Source organism: Mustela nigripes, chromosome 7 (genome assembly GCF_022355385.1).
Source record: "Mustela nigripes isolate SB6536 chromosome 7, MUSNIG.SB6536, whole genome shotgun sequence".
NCBI classification, from domain to species: domain Eukaryota; kingdom Metazoa; phylum Chordata; class Mammalia; order Carnivora; family Mustelidae; genus Mustela; species Mustela nigripes.
The window spans coordinates 35,460,388-35,474,708 of NC_081563.1; the positions used below are offsets into that span (position 1 = coordinate 35,460,388).

At 59.0% G+C, this 14,321-nt stretch overlaps 1 protein-coding gene across 2 annotated transcripts; it reads right to left on the reverse strand.

The window, feature by feature from the left end:
• Positions 1 to 347: 347 nt before the first annotated feature.
• Positions 348 to 14,027, reverse strand: PROM2 (prominin 2). Of its 2 annotated transcripts, none has more exons than XM_059405559.1 (24): positions 13,623 to 14,027; positions 12,927 to 12,976; positions 12,313 to 12,512; positions 12,097 to 12,217; positions 11,758 to 11,821; positions 11,393 to 11,482; positions 10,913 to 11,112; positions 10,491 to 10,565; positions 9,662 to 9,725; positions 9,278 to 9,437; positions 8,833 to 8,985; positions 7,751 to 7,874; positions 7,539 to 7,630; positions 7,338 to 7,422; positions 6,413 to 6,559; positions 5,823 to 5,894; positions 4,944 to 5,036; positions 4,756 to 4,809; positions 4,371 to 4,451; positions 4,091 to 4,159; positions 3,265 to 3,354; positions 2,932 to 3,038; positions 2,491 to 2,565; positions 348 to 2,285 (listed from the first exon to the last, which is right to left on the reverse strand). In XM_059405559.1, exons 1-23 carry the CDS (start codon positions 13,864 to 13,866, stop codon positions 2,502 to 2,504), a joined length of 2,499 nt encoding a protein of 832 aa, XP_059261542.1. In that variant the 5' UTR covers positions 13,867 to 14,027; the 3' UTR covers positions 348 to 2,285; positions 2,491 to 2,501. The 2 variants fall into 2 exon arrangements, with proteins under 2 accessions (XP_059261542.1, XP_059261543.1); XM_059405560.1 differs by having other exon boundaries at positions 12,927 to 12,965; positions 13,623 to 13,640.
• Positions 14,028 to 14,321: the final 294 nt, after the last annotated feature.

The window sequence follows — 14,321 nt, forward strand, 5'->3', positions numbered from 1 at the left end:
CAGATTATTTCTACAGGTTTTCAGATGGAATGTGTGGCATTCAATCAAAAATCACACCAAGCGGGCGCCTGGGTGGCTCAATGGGTTAAGCCGCTGCCTTCGGCTCAGGTCATGATCTCAGGGTCCTGGGATTGAGTCCCGCATCGGGCTCTCTGCTCAGCAGGGAGCCTGCTTCCTCCTCTTTCTCTCTGCCTGCCTCTCTGTCTACTTGTGATCTCTCTCTGTCAAATAAATAAATAAAATCTTTAAAAAAAAAAAAATCACACCAAGTACGTGAGGAGACGCGGCAAAACCAACAAAAACCAAGATAAACAACAGACACAAGAAATAGACTCAAAGAGGTTCCATATTAGGAGGTCATTAAATTTTATAGTCACCATGTGTGGTATGTTCACATAGAGAAAGGATAAGGTGGAGAACTGGAAATTATTTCACAATTGTTTTCTCAACTTTTATCCCATCAATTTCATTCTTAACAGCAGGCACCATAGTTCCCTGCATAGGGCAACAGATGAGAAACAAGCCAAAAAAGCTTTGGGAAAAGCAAGAAAAAACAAAAAACAAAAACAAACAAACAAAAATAACAGTTGTGCTTCATTCAAGGATGCCTGGTTGGAGTGTGCTTGGAACAGTGACAGTAGGTTGCGTACACACCATCCTAATTTCTAGTAGCAAATCTGTTGCTGGCTTGTAAAATGCAATGCAACACAGACACACCCTGAAACTCAGCAGACTCTAATCTTAAAGGGCTTCACACCTTTGAACAGGGACCCATCTCCCTCCTCTCTTGTACCTGCCAAGACCTAGCTCTGCCCGTGGCCCAGAGTAGTTGTGGCAGAAAAAAAAAACAAAAAATAGCAGCATCTGAGGATTTGTTTTGTGCCAGGCTCCTGCCAAGGGTTTTCCATGCAATGTCACATTTTTCATAGCCCTAGAAGGCAGTCATGACTATTCTCTCCAATGGAGAGACTAAGGTCTACGGAACACACAGAACATGTCCAAGGTGTCCTAGCTTTCAAGCATTAAAGCTTTCAAGCATTAAAGCTTTCAAGGTGCAACCAGGCCTGCCTGCTCTCAGAGTGGGTCCCACTCCCCATCTGCTGATTGCTGGGTTAATCCTGGATGTCCACGGCCAGAGGAAGCCTTGGATTCTCCTCACCAAAAAAAAACTCATTAAACACCAACTGCATATAGGGCCCTAGCCTGAGCTCATGTCAGAGATCCAAGGCCGAGGCTTAGGAAGTGAGAACACTTTAATGGATCTAAGGTTTTGTCCATCTCTTCTCTCTCCTCCTTCTTTTCCCTGTTTCTGGAACTCAGCATCCAGCATTCAGAGAGGGCACAGGATGGACTAGGCCTCATGCACAGGATAGAAGGAGGAAGGGGCACAGTACAGAATCCAGTTGTGGCCACCAGATCTCTCCTGGGAAAGCTGGGTGGGGGTTGTCAAAGAGGCTACCTTCTGGGGAACCAGAGGTGACCACCCCCACTCTGGCCTTTGTCCCAGGTCCCTTCCTAGGGAGCCAGTGCTCAGAGAAGAGCTGTAGGACAAAGCACTATTTCCAACCCAGGACGCGGGCAAGGGGCTCAGCCTTCAGACAGGCCTCCTTCACCCCACAAGGTGGCCAGAAATCCAGGCCAGGGCCTGTGGAAGGTCCAGGTACCTGGGCAGTGGAGGGCTCAAGGGCCTGCTTGGCGGTTTTACCTGATTGGCTTAGTTGGGCAGGACAAGCCTCTGGGTACCAGCAAGGCGGTCGGATAAGGTAGAAAGGGGTCAAAGCAAGGAAAATAGTTTCCCTGTGGGGAGGACACAAGGGCTGGGGCAGAGTGAAGCTAGGACAGGTGGGCAGGTCAGAGGATGAAACGGGACAGGAGCTTGGAGGAGTGGGGGGGTAGGCAGATAGTGACAGAATGGGTTGGGCAGGGCCTCTGTCTCCTCCACGGGGCTGAGGAAGGGGTTCCAACAGGTGGAAAACAGGCTCCTCCTGGAGCTAACGAGTTTTAGCGAGGAGGACAAGGGCTCGATACTGCAAGAACCCATCGGCCCTTGTAGCTCAACCAAAGTCAAACGTGCTTTTGAGAATGAAAAAAGGGGTTCATCAGCAGAAGGGGGTGGAAAAGAGACAGCATGGGGTCAGGGAACTGGAGCTGAAGGCTAATCCAGGCCTGATGCCCGTCCAGGCTCTAGGCAAGAGCAACGGAAGTCCTCGGGTCCAGGGCAAGTCAAAGGAGGAGGAAGGCAGGCAGCCCCAGGCATCACCTAGCAGCCAGCAAATACCCCTGTTCTGGAGGAAGAACGGGGCGGGTAAGGGGAGGGCGGGGAAGGCAGGGCTCAGGCCGGGTGGGCCAGATCCACCACCGGGCCAGACCCACCAAGTCCCAGAACGCTCCTGCCCTCTTGGGCCCTAGAGACCCCAGACCCCAAGCCCTTCCTTCCCTTCCTATTCTCTACTCCCGGCACCGAGGAATGAAGGGGGTGGGGACACTCACCCACTGGGGTCCTACAGCTTCAGGGAGGTGACCCGGGGGATGTGGAAGAGCTGAGTCTCCTCTGAGCTGGTGGAGCTGAGACGTCGCAAAAAGAAAGCCAGTGACCTCCCAGGCCTGGACCCTCGGCCCCGACATAGGGACAAGCCCAGAGCCCTGATCTTCCCAGCGCAGAAACTCTCCAGGGGTAGGAAGAGTTCCAAAAAGCTGTGCATGGTGGGATGTGTTGCAACAAGAAGGCTATGGGGCAGACATACAAAAGAACTTTCTGGCCCCAGAGTTGCTCAGAGTGTGTGACTCCTCAGAGCTAGGCCTGGGCCTCCTCTACAAGGGAAGTCTCAGGAGGGGGTGTGGGACCCCTAGGAGGGGGTGTCAGTACCCAGTGACTAGAAGGACTCCTTCCCAGACCCCTGCTGTCCCCCTCAGTCCTGGCCACCTCCTCACCTGAGGCGTTTCCAAATGGGATGGAAGTGTTTAGAGGTCTTGACAGCAAAGATGATGCTGGGGATCAGGAAGAAAGTGCACCATGCCAGGCAGAACCAGAAGGCGTTCTAGAACAGAGGATGTGTGGTCAGCTTGCTGTGGCAAGGCAGCTACTTCTTCCCACCCTGAGGCCTCCTGCTGACTCGGTGAGGGGCACAGGGACGCGTTCTCAGAGCTGAGCGGAAGGTCCGGCGGGCAGGCCTGGAGGCAGGGCTCCTGCTTCCCCTCAGGCCCTGCTCACGCTGTCTTGGGGATCTCCACATCCATGAGACCTGAGGAGCTGAAGGCACTCACCCAGGGGTCGGCCATCATGTCACACAGGATCACACGGCTGTTGTCCAGGGCTCCAGAGAGAGGCTGGCATGTGGCAATGCGCTGAGTCACCTGTAGTGTCGACAGGAAGCAGGCACGTGGAGAGACACTCAGATGCCCGGGCATACACCTCACAGGCAGAGAAGGAGGGTGACCAGACAGAGATAAGTCCAGGGAACCCATAGGGAGCCTGCTCACAGCTGTGCACAGACACGTGGATGCAGGGACACAGAGAGGAGGACACGCTGACCCAGGGTCATCACTCTGCTCCTGCTTTTTCCATTCCATTCGCCAGCCTGTATTAAGCCCCTACTGTGTGCCCAGGACTTTTCTTTAGGTTCACACCCTCACTGGAGAAGCCCCGCTTGTGGTGTGCAAGCCCCCACACACGCACCACCCACATGTGCCCATACACACGCACACTCGGGGCTCAGCACGACCGCACCTGTCCCGTGTGGGTTCTGGATGGCTTACAGAGGCCAAGGCCAGCACAGGCCTGCAGGAGGCAGGCTGATTGGAGAGCTGGGCCAGGGGTCCACGTGAAGAAGGGCATGGGGGCAAGGTTCTAGAGAGCCACGGCCGGCCCAGCTCACACTCAGGCCCTAGAGAAGGGCTGCAGCTGAGGCTGAGTAAGCAGAGCCCTGCCAGGAAGCAGGAGTGCAGAAGCCTGATGCAGAGTTTGGGCTCAATGCTGAAGGCCTAGGGCACCCCCAGGGGCTCTAGGGGACAGAGGAAGGATGCAATAGCATAAATAGCTGGTGGCCCCGGGAGCCTGCTTGAGGCCAGGAGGGCCTGGCCCCCGACTCACCTCCTCTCTTACCCAGGCCACGTACTGGGAGAAATAATCCACTTCCCGGGTCAGGAAACACTCACTTTCCTGCAGGAGAGAGAAGAGCCCACGGCTGGGAGGAGTCCCAGAGCCAGCCGCCACCACCACCCATGCCAAGCACCAGTAGGACAGGCTGAGCTGGCTTTCCTGGGAGCCATGGTGAGGGGACAGGGGAGAGAAGAAGCTCCATGTGCATTAGCAGCTCAGTCCATCTCTGACTATGTGGCCGCCCCCAGCCCCTGTGCCATGTCCCACTCACATTCCTCAAGATACTGGTGGCCCAGGTAGGCAGCTCTCCTTTTAGGTAGGTGACCTTGTCCAAGACCCCAGAGGTCTCCGTCTGGGGAAGGAGAGGGCTTGACTCAGCGCCTGCTCAGTCAGGGAGCAGCCAAGCATTCATTTACCCATTCATTAATTCAACCTCTCACACACACATACTCACCTTGGGATGGGGGTATTAGGGCCTAAGACACAGAGGCCAAAGATGGTGGTCTTTAAGGATCTGTCCCCCCCGCCCCCCATTTCTTCCCACTCTCTATTATCAACCTCCACGGGGACTCTGTGGAGTGGATGAGATCCCAAACCAGCAGGGCCCCTCTGCAGCCCACCTGCTCCACTCCACCCTTCCCATCCCCAATAGCCACCTGGAGATTCTGAGCTTCGGATGCCAGGGCCCTGACTGTGAGGTTGAGCTTGGCCTATGGGGGAGAGGGCAGGGCTGGTTAAGGGAAGGGATGCATAGGGAAGAAAGCTTCCTGCCCTTCCCTCCTCTTTTCCCCTCCCCGCCTCTCCTCTTCCCCAGGTTCCAGGCTCCCTGCACCTCCAAACTTACCACGAGGCTCTCCTGGGGGAGGACCTTCTCCCGATAGAGGTTTTTGAGCTCTTGGGCCTCCTGCTGCAGCTGCTGTCCCAACACGGAACTGCCCTGAGGGGAGACAGAGATGAGAATGGCACTCTGCCAGGGACATGCCAACTTCTGCCAACATATTCTTTACTCAGCTGTTCAGTCAGACATACTGAGAAGATGTGGAAGGTGCTGGGCTTGGGGCAGAAAACCGAGGCCTCTTTAAGCTCCTGGCTCCGATCCAGGTTTGGAGGCACTAAGCCCGAGTTCTAGGTCCACTGCTAGCTTACTAGGTGCCTCTAAGCCCACCACACCGAGGTGGCCACACACACACGGCGGTGGCATCTCCTAAAACAGGAAATACTCCTCACTCTACCCATCATGTGTGCTTGGTGTAGAGTCAATTTAAGCTCTAAATATTTATAAATGCAAAATGTTATATTTTTTTCTAGTGGAGTTTAAGCTTCTCCAGGATAATTATCACGACACCTAGTCCATAGCACAGTCCTCATGCCTGTCCCAGCAGGCTCCCTAAGCAGTGTGCACTTAGAAACCCCTGTTCCACTTTGTGACATTAGACAGTTCCTTCATCTGGTCTGAGGTAGAGGAATGTCTACTTTACAGATGAAGAAACTGAGGCCTGAAGACACTGAATGACCTGCCCTTGCACACAGTCTACTGGAGGTAGAGCTTGAGTCAGAACTGATACTGCAAAACTCTTAAGCCCATCCAGGGGACCCAGGGCCTCAGCGCTCCCTGGTGGGAACCCCCCCCATCCCCTGCCTTTGCCTTCATGCCCCTCCCCAGTCCAAGCTACCCAACCTCTCCCACCACCTGCCTGCCCAGGGACCCCTGGTCCCTTCTCACTTGGGTCTGGGCCAGTTCCTCCAGCTCCTGGGCCAGTGTCTCCACGTTGGTGTTCACCACTGGATTCTGGATCTGGAGACAGACAGGAGAGGCCAAGAGGGAATGCACTGTGGCTCCCCCAGCCCTCAAATTCCCAGTCTATTCAGAAGTACCCCTCACCAGCTAAGTCTATTGTGACACAGGGGTCACCATGGGTTTGACCTGAAACTGTGAAATATATCAGGAATTTTCTGTTAGGATAGAAAAAAACAAAACAAACCAATGAGGCGCCCTCTGGTATAACCCAATGAAGAGGCCACTTCCCACCAGCATTCACCACAGCAGTGGGTTCAGGACCAGGAACAGCAACACGTGCTTGGGGTGGGAGCCAGTTCATTCCTGCCCAGCCCAGACCAGGGCACCCAGACAGGCTGGAGGCACACGGTGTGCAGACAACCCCCCACAGGAAGAGACCCCCCCAACCCCTAGGGACATGTAGAAAGTGGAGGGAATGTAGAGGGCTGTGATGACACAAGACACCACCTGTCAGCCCAGCTCCTCGGCGAGCCCCTCTGTCTGCCAGGGTCTGGCCTGAGGGGCTCCCTGCTGACCTGAACAAGGAAGGTGGAATAGTGGATTTTCTCGATCCCACTGCTCTGCAGGGCTTCCAGGTCCCGGTGGGCGGCTGGGCTCAGCAGGTCCAGATTCTTCATGTCTACTTTGAGATTCTGCAACTCCTGCTGCAGCTTGGCAGTGTACTGAGGGGGATGAGGGAGGACAGCGTGAGGGCATGCGTAGTTGCTCAGCCAGGACCCCAGAGCTGCTCTCCAGGGGTCGGAGTCACCAGGCCCTCAGGGCTCTCCCCCTGGTTACCCAGGGCCCCCATCTTGGATATTTCCAGCCCTAGACAGTTTCCCAGGAGGCCTCTGCTTCTCACCTGCCTGCACTCCAACCCACCCCCACCAAGACCTAGCTCTGCCCACACATATCTGGCTAGTGGACAGCATGCAGACTTTCCCAGGCCACCACTATAAAAGAGCTTTCAGTGGCCCACGTTTATGGCTGTGGGAGCTCAGCAGAGGGCCTCTGGTGAGACCTCCCCCAGGGACTCACAACTTGATCACCATCATTTTCACTGTCACCACCCCCAGCCCCAACTACCCTACTACCACAGCAGCATCCTAACCAATGCCTGTCCTCAGTCAGGACACGCACACCTCAGCCCCGTCACTCACTATCACCAGCCCTTCTTGCTACAACCTCAGGTGTATTCAGTTCTTTCTGGAGCACAGCGCTTGGAGCTGTGCCTCCAGGCACTCACCCACCTTCCCACACACCCTAGAAACCATCCTGGGCTCTCGCCCTGGGCCAGGCCCTGAGTTCGGCCCTGGGGCCTCTGCCCCAAGGTGTCTCCAACACTCTTGCAGACTTGCAGACTTCTCTGGTTCCGTAAGATCGTCCCACCACAGAGGCAAGGCCAGAGGAGGGAGGATTCTGCAGGAGGGATCCCCACAGCCTTCTAGAAGGTTCCCTCACCTGGCTGATATTCAGGTGTTTCTCAAGGTCATAGGAGTCATTGAGCTGCAGGACGCTCCAGAGCGCAGCCCCTTCCTTGCACTGACTGGGGAGAAATAACAGACACCGAAGATGGGAGGAAAGGGCAGCAGGAGGGGACCGACATCCCCTACACCTCAGCTCCTTCCCACACCCTGTCCCCAGCCAAGGCTTCCCACTCACTGATAGGCCAGGAGGATACTGATGTTCTTCTTCAGGCCAAGAAGCTGAGACAAGTTCATGGACGGGGGCAAGTTCCCCGGGGTGTCTGCAAACTGGAAACGGGGCAAAGAGAAAAGGGCCCTGAGCAGGCTGAGGGCAAGGCCACCCCAGCTTCCCGAGAGCCCAGTCCCCTCCACCTCCCTCAGGGCCCCAGAACAGACAGGCAGGGTCACCTTGTAGAGCTCCTTGCTCTCCCAGCTCTGACACACCAGCGTCTGCACGTTGCCACCCACCAGGAAGGTGGCAAAGACAAGGAGGATGAGGGGAGCAGCGATGAGGAAGCTGAAACCCACACCTCTGGGGAAGGCAGAGGGATGGGGCTGAGGTGGGAAAGAGGAGGCCGGCTACCCTCGACCGCACACCCTCTGTCCCACCACATGGGGGGGGGGGCGACCTGGGGTCTGTTGGCCCCAAGACAGAGCCCTCCTTAGAGGACTCCGCTTCCTAGGGCCCGAGGGGAGAAGTCAGGACTGCTGGTTGGCCCCCTCCCTGCTCCCCACTCCCGCCTCTCACTGATACCCTGGCTGGCCCTGGCAGCCTAGCTGCTTTGCTGGACAAGAAAGGATGACCGGTCTCTGAGCCTCAGGCACATGCAGGTGACCGGCTCCAGAACTCAGCCCTCAACAGAGCCACGTGGCACAGTAGGGGCCACAACTGAGGGGGGCTGAATGGGACCAGTGCTGCTGATCTGTAGGGCTTCTCTGCAGGATAGGCACAGCCCCAAGCGAGGGTCTGAGGCTCGGAGAATAGAACAAGGGCTAGATTTCAGCCTCCATTCACCCCTTTGGTCAAGCACCCTGATGCAGTGGCCAGCCTGCACAACTGAATGAGGCAGCCCCAGACTTAACCATCTAGTGCAGAGAGGGCAAACAGAGTCTAGCTCTGCTGCTGCCTCCTACTGGAAGTGCTATCTAGATGCTGGGTTAAGAAGGATTCTGAGGCCACGTCTGGCTCAGTGGGAAAGAGTGCCCACTGATTACGATAATTGTCAATGGCGTGGAAGGGGGAGGTGCTTCTTATCTGCCACTCCTGCTCTAGTCTAACCCTTTCACACAGATGAGGACGTGGGGGCCCAGATGGGTTAGTAATTGGCCCAGAGTCACCAAGTGAGTTGGTGCTAGAGCCGGAAGTAGAGCCCAGCATCCTGACTCCTAGGACGTTCTCCTGTAGTCACACTAGAAGCTATCCACGGGCATGAGAGGAGTCCCGCTGGCCCAGTGGAAGAGACTCTTACCCTGCCCCCAGCCCATCTTACATCAGGAGGAGGCGGGCTCCAGCCTCGCCCTTGGCTTCCGAGTGACTGGGGTCCTCCCTGGCAGACAGCCCCCAGATGCCCAGGTTGAGGCCCAACAGGTTACAAACCACCACAAACAGGACTCCGGAGCACAACACATAGCCCCAAATCCACCTGCCACAGAGAAGATGGGGTGTCACTGAGAAGGGAGGCACCAGGATGGGGTGGCATAGGATCTAGTGGCTGGGGAGGGTGCCCACGGCCCCTGTGGGGTCCCCAGGCTCACGTCCCAAGGGCCCATAGGCAAGGCGGAGACAGAGGCCCAAGGAGTAAGGGGTCTTGGCTGAAATGGGGGCAGATGTTCAGTATAGCCTGGGGTTGGTTGATGAGGGCTAGGAATCGGGCCCAGTGTGGCTGAGAGGCTAGGCTGCCTATCCCACCCCCAAGCCCATGGGCTCCTGGGCACCTGTGTTTCTCGTATCTCTGCACTCCCTGCAGATAGGGGCGGCTTCTCTGTTCCACCTCCTCCAATGCCTGGCTCCAGCGAGCGGCTGCCTCCCACCCTGGGAACTCTTCGGCCAGTGTCTTCAGTCCTTCAGGCTTCTGGGCCACCACCTTCTTCAGCTCTGCCCCAAGCAGCAGAGACTTATGGGAGGGGGAAGGCACCCAGGAGCCCAGGGAGGAGTCGGGTGGGCCGGAAGGACATCTGAGACCCCCAGAGAGGGCCCACTCTCTGCCCAGGCCCAGATGGAGGACAGCCTTATCCCTCCACCCCTGCCCGCTCACCCCGCCCCACCTCCTCTCCACGGGCCCCTCTGGTGGGAGCAGCAGGCCCCAGACAGGGCCTCACCTTTGACCACATCGGCCATCTGCAAGGCCGCCAGGAGCGGGAGGGCATTGAACGTGCTGTTCTCCTGCCAGGACAAAAGGTGGCTGTACCTCCTGCTGTCCACCCACAGTCCCAGCTTGAGGGACCCCTGACAGCACCAAGCCCGGGGGAGGGAACCCCTTTCAGCGCTCACAGCTCAGGAAATCAGGAAACAGGCCCTTTGTTCTCTTGGTAGATGGCTTCTTCTCTGCTTCCTCAGCCCTGCCTGACTCAGCTCCCCAAAATACTGCTCCTGGGGGACCCCTCTCAACTCTCCCTGCTATTGTCTTCTCCTTCACCCATCCTGCACATGATGCCAGGCCTCGCTTCCTGAAGTCTGGCTCCAACCTACCCCTCCTCAGCTCCCCCCTCCCCCCCCCCCCCCCCCCGGACCTTCAGCTCCAGCTACCCAGCACAGGTGACTCACCATTTCCCCAACTCTGGCATTTTCCAGGCCCCAGGTCACAGGTGCTGACTCATGCCGCACCCTCCCCCACAGCCCATCTGCACTGAGGCTGCACCTCCAGGGCTCGGCTGGCATCCTCGTTCCCTGGCCACCCCAGCCCCCACCACCTCGAGGGGCCCAGCTCTTCCCTCTGGCTTCCGGGGCTGCCTCCCCCACCAGACTGCACACACTCGAGAACCCTTATCATGAGCGCCTAGCCCAGGGAGCCCTGTGGTAGGGAAGGCCCTGATTTGACCCAAGTCTTAGGTTCAACTGGGTTCCCACCCCCAAAGGGGTAAAATGAGGCCCCCTTACTTGTGAGCTACTAGGTGATGGGGAAGTTGGGCAGAATGGACAGGCACTCACCTCCTGGACCATGCTGGAGAAGTTGGCCTCTGGGACGCCCTTCAGCCGATGCAGGACATCGTCCACAGGGGACACCTGAAATGAGGAGAGGGGGTGGTATGACAAAGCCCATGGAGAGGCCTAAGGGGGAACCCAGAGGGAGGATGAGAGGAACCCTCAATGTCCTCACATGCAAAACGGGGACCATCTTACTAGGGGACAAGGAGAACTCAGGGAGCTAAAATACAGGAAGCCCACAGCACAGCACATGGCCCAGGAAAGCTCTCTCACCGCATTGCCGGGATGACCAAATCATGAACCCTTGCTGTGTGGGGAGGGAAGAAGCTGCCCCGGGAAGGGGATTCGGAGTCTGCCTCGGGAAACACCCAGGGATTCCCGGGGTAGCAGGCAGAGCAGCCCCCTTCCATTCAGGAGGCCCTCACCTGGTGGAAGTCAGCTCCCAGCTCCAGGGCACGGGCTCGGTTCTGAGCCTCGGTGCAGCCCTGGCAGCTGGGCCCCTCCAGCAGGGCGAGGAGGCGCTTGCGGCGCTCCTGGACGGAGGGCTCCAGGCCCTGCTGTCTCTTCCGCAGCTCCACCAACGTGCTGTTCAGGGCTTGGAGGTGATCCACAGAGACCTGCAGGGCTGAGGGACCCCCTTCTGGACACCACCACCTCAGAGGCCTTGTGGGAGACAGAACCCCTCCCCCTTCCCCATCCCCAGGGAGGTGGGTCAGGAACCTCTGCGGTTAGAAGGAAGATGGCCCTAAGGGCACGGGAAGCCAGGCTAAGGATCCTAGATAAAGCCATGAGGAAGTCATTGGAGGGGCCTGCTGCAGAGGCAAATGGGATCCTGGCCTGGGTGAAGGTGGGGCCAGCCCTCAAGCGATGCCACCCCCACCACCCCCACCTCTGGTCCCACTCACCCTGGCCCAGGCTGCTCACTGAGGCCAGCATTTCATACACAGTGCTCTTGAGCTGGGTGTGGATAGCGCTCCCAATGTTCATGCCGACCCCTGGAGAGCACAGCATGGTCTGCAGGGCTGGCCCCCAGGAGCCTAGGGGCCCTCTTCACCCATCAGTCCAGCCTCCCCAGGCCCCACACTGGGTTCTGCAGAGTCGCTGGCTTCTCGGTCCTTCAGCACAGCGATGACTGTGCTCCATAGCTGGGCCCCAACCCTGCCTCTTCGAGGGTGTGGCCAGGTGGAGCCCAGGATGAGGGGATGAGAGGCCCCCCCAAGACAGGGGGATCCACCGGCTGGCCCATCTGTCAGCCGGCTGTATCCCTCACCATCCAGGTCCTCCAAGACTTGCTTCTGGGGAAGGGAGAACTGCTGTGCCACGGCCTGCAGCTCCTAGGCAAACACAGGGTCATGAGACCGCTCTCCCCCTGTCAACTGACAGCCCTCCCTTCCGCAGCTTTCTCCAGAGATGCCCCACACAGCAGCCTGGTCATCCTGAAGATGCCCAGGTTGCATTCATGTATTACAGCCACTCTCCAGCAGGGGGCAGTCAGGGGGCTCATTGAATGGGGAGCCCTTTCTAATCTGCAGGTCCTGGCACTATCTGTCTTGCCTGGGGCTGGTGCTCATGCAGGCTTGCCCTGGCGAGGGGGTCACTCAGTACTTACCCGAGGGACATCGGAGACCAGGCCCCGGAGGCTGAGCAGAATCTCAGGCACAGCCTCCACACTCGGGCCCATCTGCTCATGCATGTGCTGGTTGGTGACAAAGGCACAGACCACACCAGTCCTGCAGGGATGGGGGAGGACACAGGGGCTTGCTGGATGCCTGCAGGCACCCTGGACCTCAGCCCACGCCTCCCACCTGGCCCGAGCGCCCCTCACAGTAGCACGAGGGTGGTCAGCAGCAGGAAGGCCATGAGGGTGCCTCGCTCGCAGGCCGTGGCCTTGTGCTCCGTCTTCACTCGGCCCCCACAGCGCCGGCGGCAGCAGCAGCAGAAACACAGGCCAGCAATGGGCACCACCAGCAGGTAGAGGCCGGCGATCACCGCACACACCACATAGCCCGCCTCATACCGCACCACCTGGGCCAGGCAGCAGGCATGAGGGGCTGTCCCGACCCCTCTTGCCCGATGCCACAGAACATCCCCAGAAGGGGAGGGGATGCACACACAGTGGGCACTTTGCACACATCTCCTAGAACCCATGCAAGGTGTACGGTGTCCTTGTGATTTACCAGCTCTAAACCAGGAAACCAAAGTCCGTGTTTGCTCCCTGCAAAACCCAGGGCCCGTTAATGGCAGAGAGCTGTGGTTTGAAATTAGGTCTGCCAAGTGCAGTGCTAAAGGAAGGGGGAAGAGATGCCTGGGATCCCACCCTGGGGGACACCCAGCAACATCGGCTGAGCTGAGGAAACCCCTCATGCTCACCCCTGAACTCCCCCCCCCCCCCCCCCCCCCCCCGCCCCCCCCCCCCCCCGCCACGCCCCCAGGGCTCACCTCATCCACCTTCACCGAGGCTGGCTCATTCAGCAAGGTCTTTACCAAGTCTAAGGAAAGAGTCAAGCTGGGGAGGGGGTTTTTGAGGACAGCCCCTGCCCACCCCTGTGCCCACGCCCACTGCCAGGGAGAGGTGGGAATCTCTGGAAGGGCTCCTCCCACCACCATGACACTGGAGAAGCAGCCCTGGGCCATCCCGCCCAGTCCTCAGTGCTGCCAGGGGAGGGAGTGGCTGAGGGGAGGCCTGGTGGACCCCTCCTCCCGGACCCTACAGCTAAGCCCTGCAGTTGCGAAGCTGCCAGTCTGGTGGAAAGCAGAGGGCCCAGTGGTCCTTTCCCTCAAGAAGCAGGGGACAGGCTGGGAGGGACAGGGCTGTAACCCCTCCTGGCCCTCCCACCCCTCAGCACCACCAGACCCAGGGAAAATCTCAGCCAGGTCTGTGAGAACTTCTAACGCAAGTTTTTCCACTTGAGGGCAGACAAACTGAGGCTCAGAGAGGAAAAAGGGCTTGCCCAAGGTCACGCAGCAAGGTCTCCATGGGATGCCCCTGGGCCCCGGGGTCTTCTGGGAAGGACGCCGGGGGTTGGGGAAGGCCGGGGACCCTGCGCTCCGGGTGCCTGCTGACCGGGCAGGCAGCCCGGCCGTGGAGTGGGGACCCACTAGCTGGGAGGCCCACCCGAGGAGGGGCGCACTCACCGGCGGGGAAGGGGTTGAGCTGCACCACGGACAGGAAGCGGCGCACCGTGCCGTACAGGGGGTTCAGGGGCCCCGGCGGGCGGACGCGAGGGGCCAGCCAGTGGACCCCGGCCGCCGGGGCGAACGCCAGGCGCTGTGCGCTGCTGAGGGACCCGCAGTCTGCGGCCCCCGCCCCCGGCGGGCTCAGCCCCAACCCCAGCCCCAGCCCCAGCAGGGTCGCCAGGAGGCCGGGCGCGCGCGTCATGGGGTCGTCCGGGGGGGCTGCGGGGCAGGCAGGACAGGGCTCAGGCGGCCGGGCGTGCGGACAGAGCGCGGGGCAGGCCGTGCATCCTTCACCAGCCTGCGTCCCCGCGGCTCTCAAAACCGGCCCGACAGGTTTGGGCTCCTGAGCTACCTGGGCGCCCGCCCGCTGCGCTGGAAGGGCAGGGGCGGAGGCCTGGGGTAGGGGGGCAGGGCCTGACCTGGACCCGCCTTCCGCGGCCTGGGGTGGGAGCCCGGGCTCACTCTCCCCCTCCGCAGATCCTCCAGGCAGGGCCGCCTCCGAGTTGGGTAGGGAAGACACTTCAGTAGCTCTGGATTGCTTAGAGTGGCCCAGCTGCAAATATTATATTCCATACCCAGACCCAACAGCCCAATCTGGGGCTGGGAAAACAGCCACCCAGTGCAGCCCTGGCCCAAGGGGTGGCAGGCAGCCCAGAC

What these genes read in the sequence shown, in the direction of transcription:
- PROM2 (XM_059405559.1), bottom strand. Translation starts at nt 13,866, where the DNA reads ATGACGCGCGCGCCCGGCCTCCTGGCGACCCTGCTGGGGCTGGGGCTG. An exon ending in TGGGAGCTGACTTCCACCAG is followed by an intron (nt 10,566 to 10,912) that starts GTGAGGGCCTCC and finishes TCCTCATTTCAG; the next exon opens with GTGTCCCCTGTGGACGATGT. An exon ending in ATTCCACCTTCCTTGTTCAG is followed by an intron (nt 5,895 to 6,412) that starts GTCAGCAGGGAG and finishes GTCTGTCTCCAG; the next exon opens with ATCCAGAATCCAGTGGTGAA.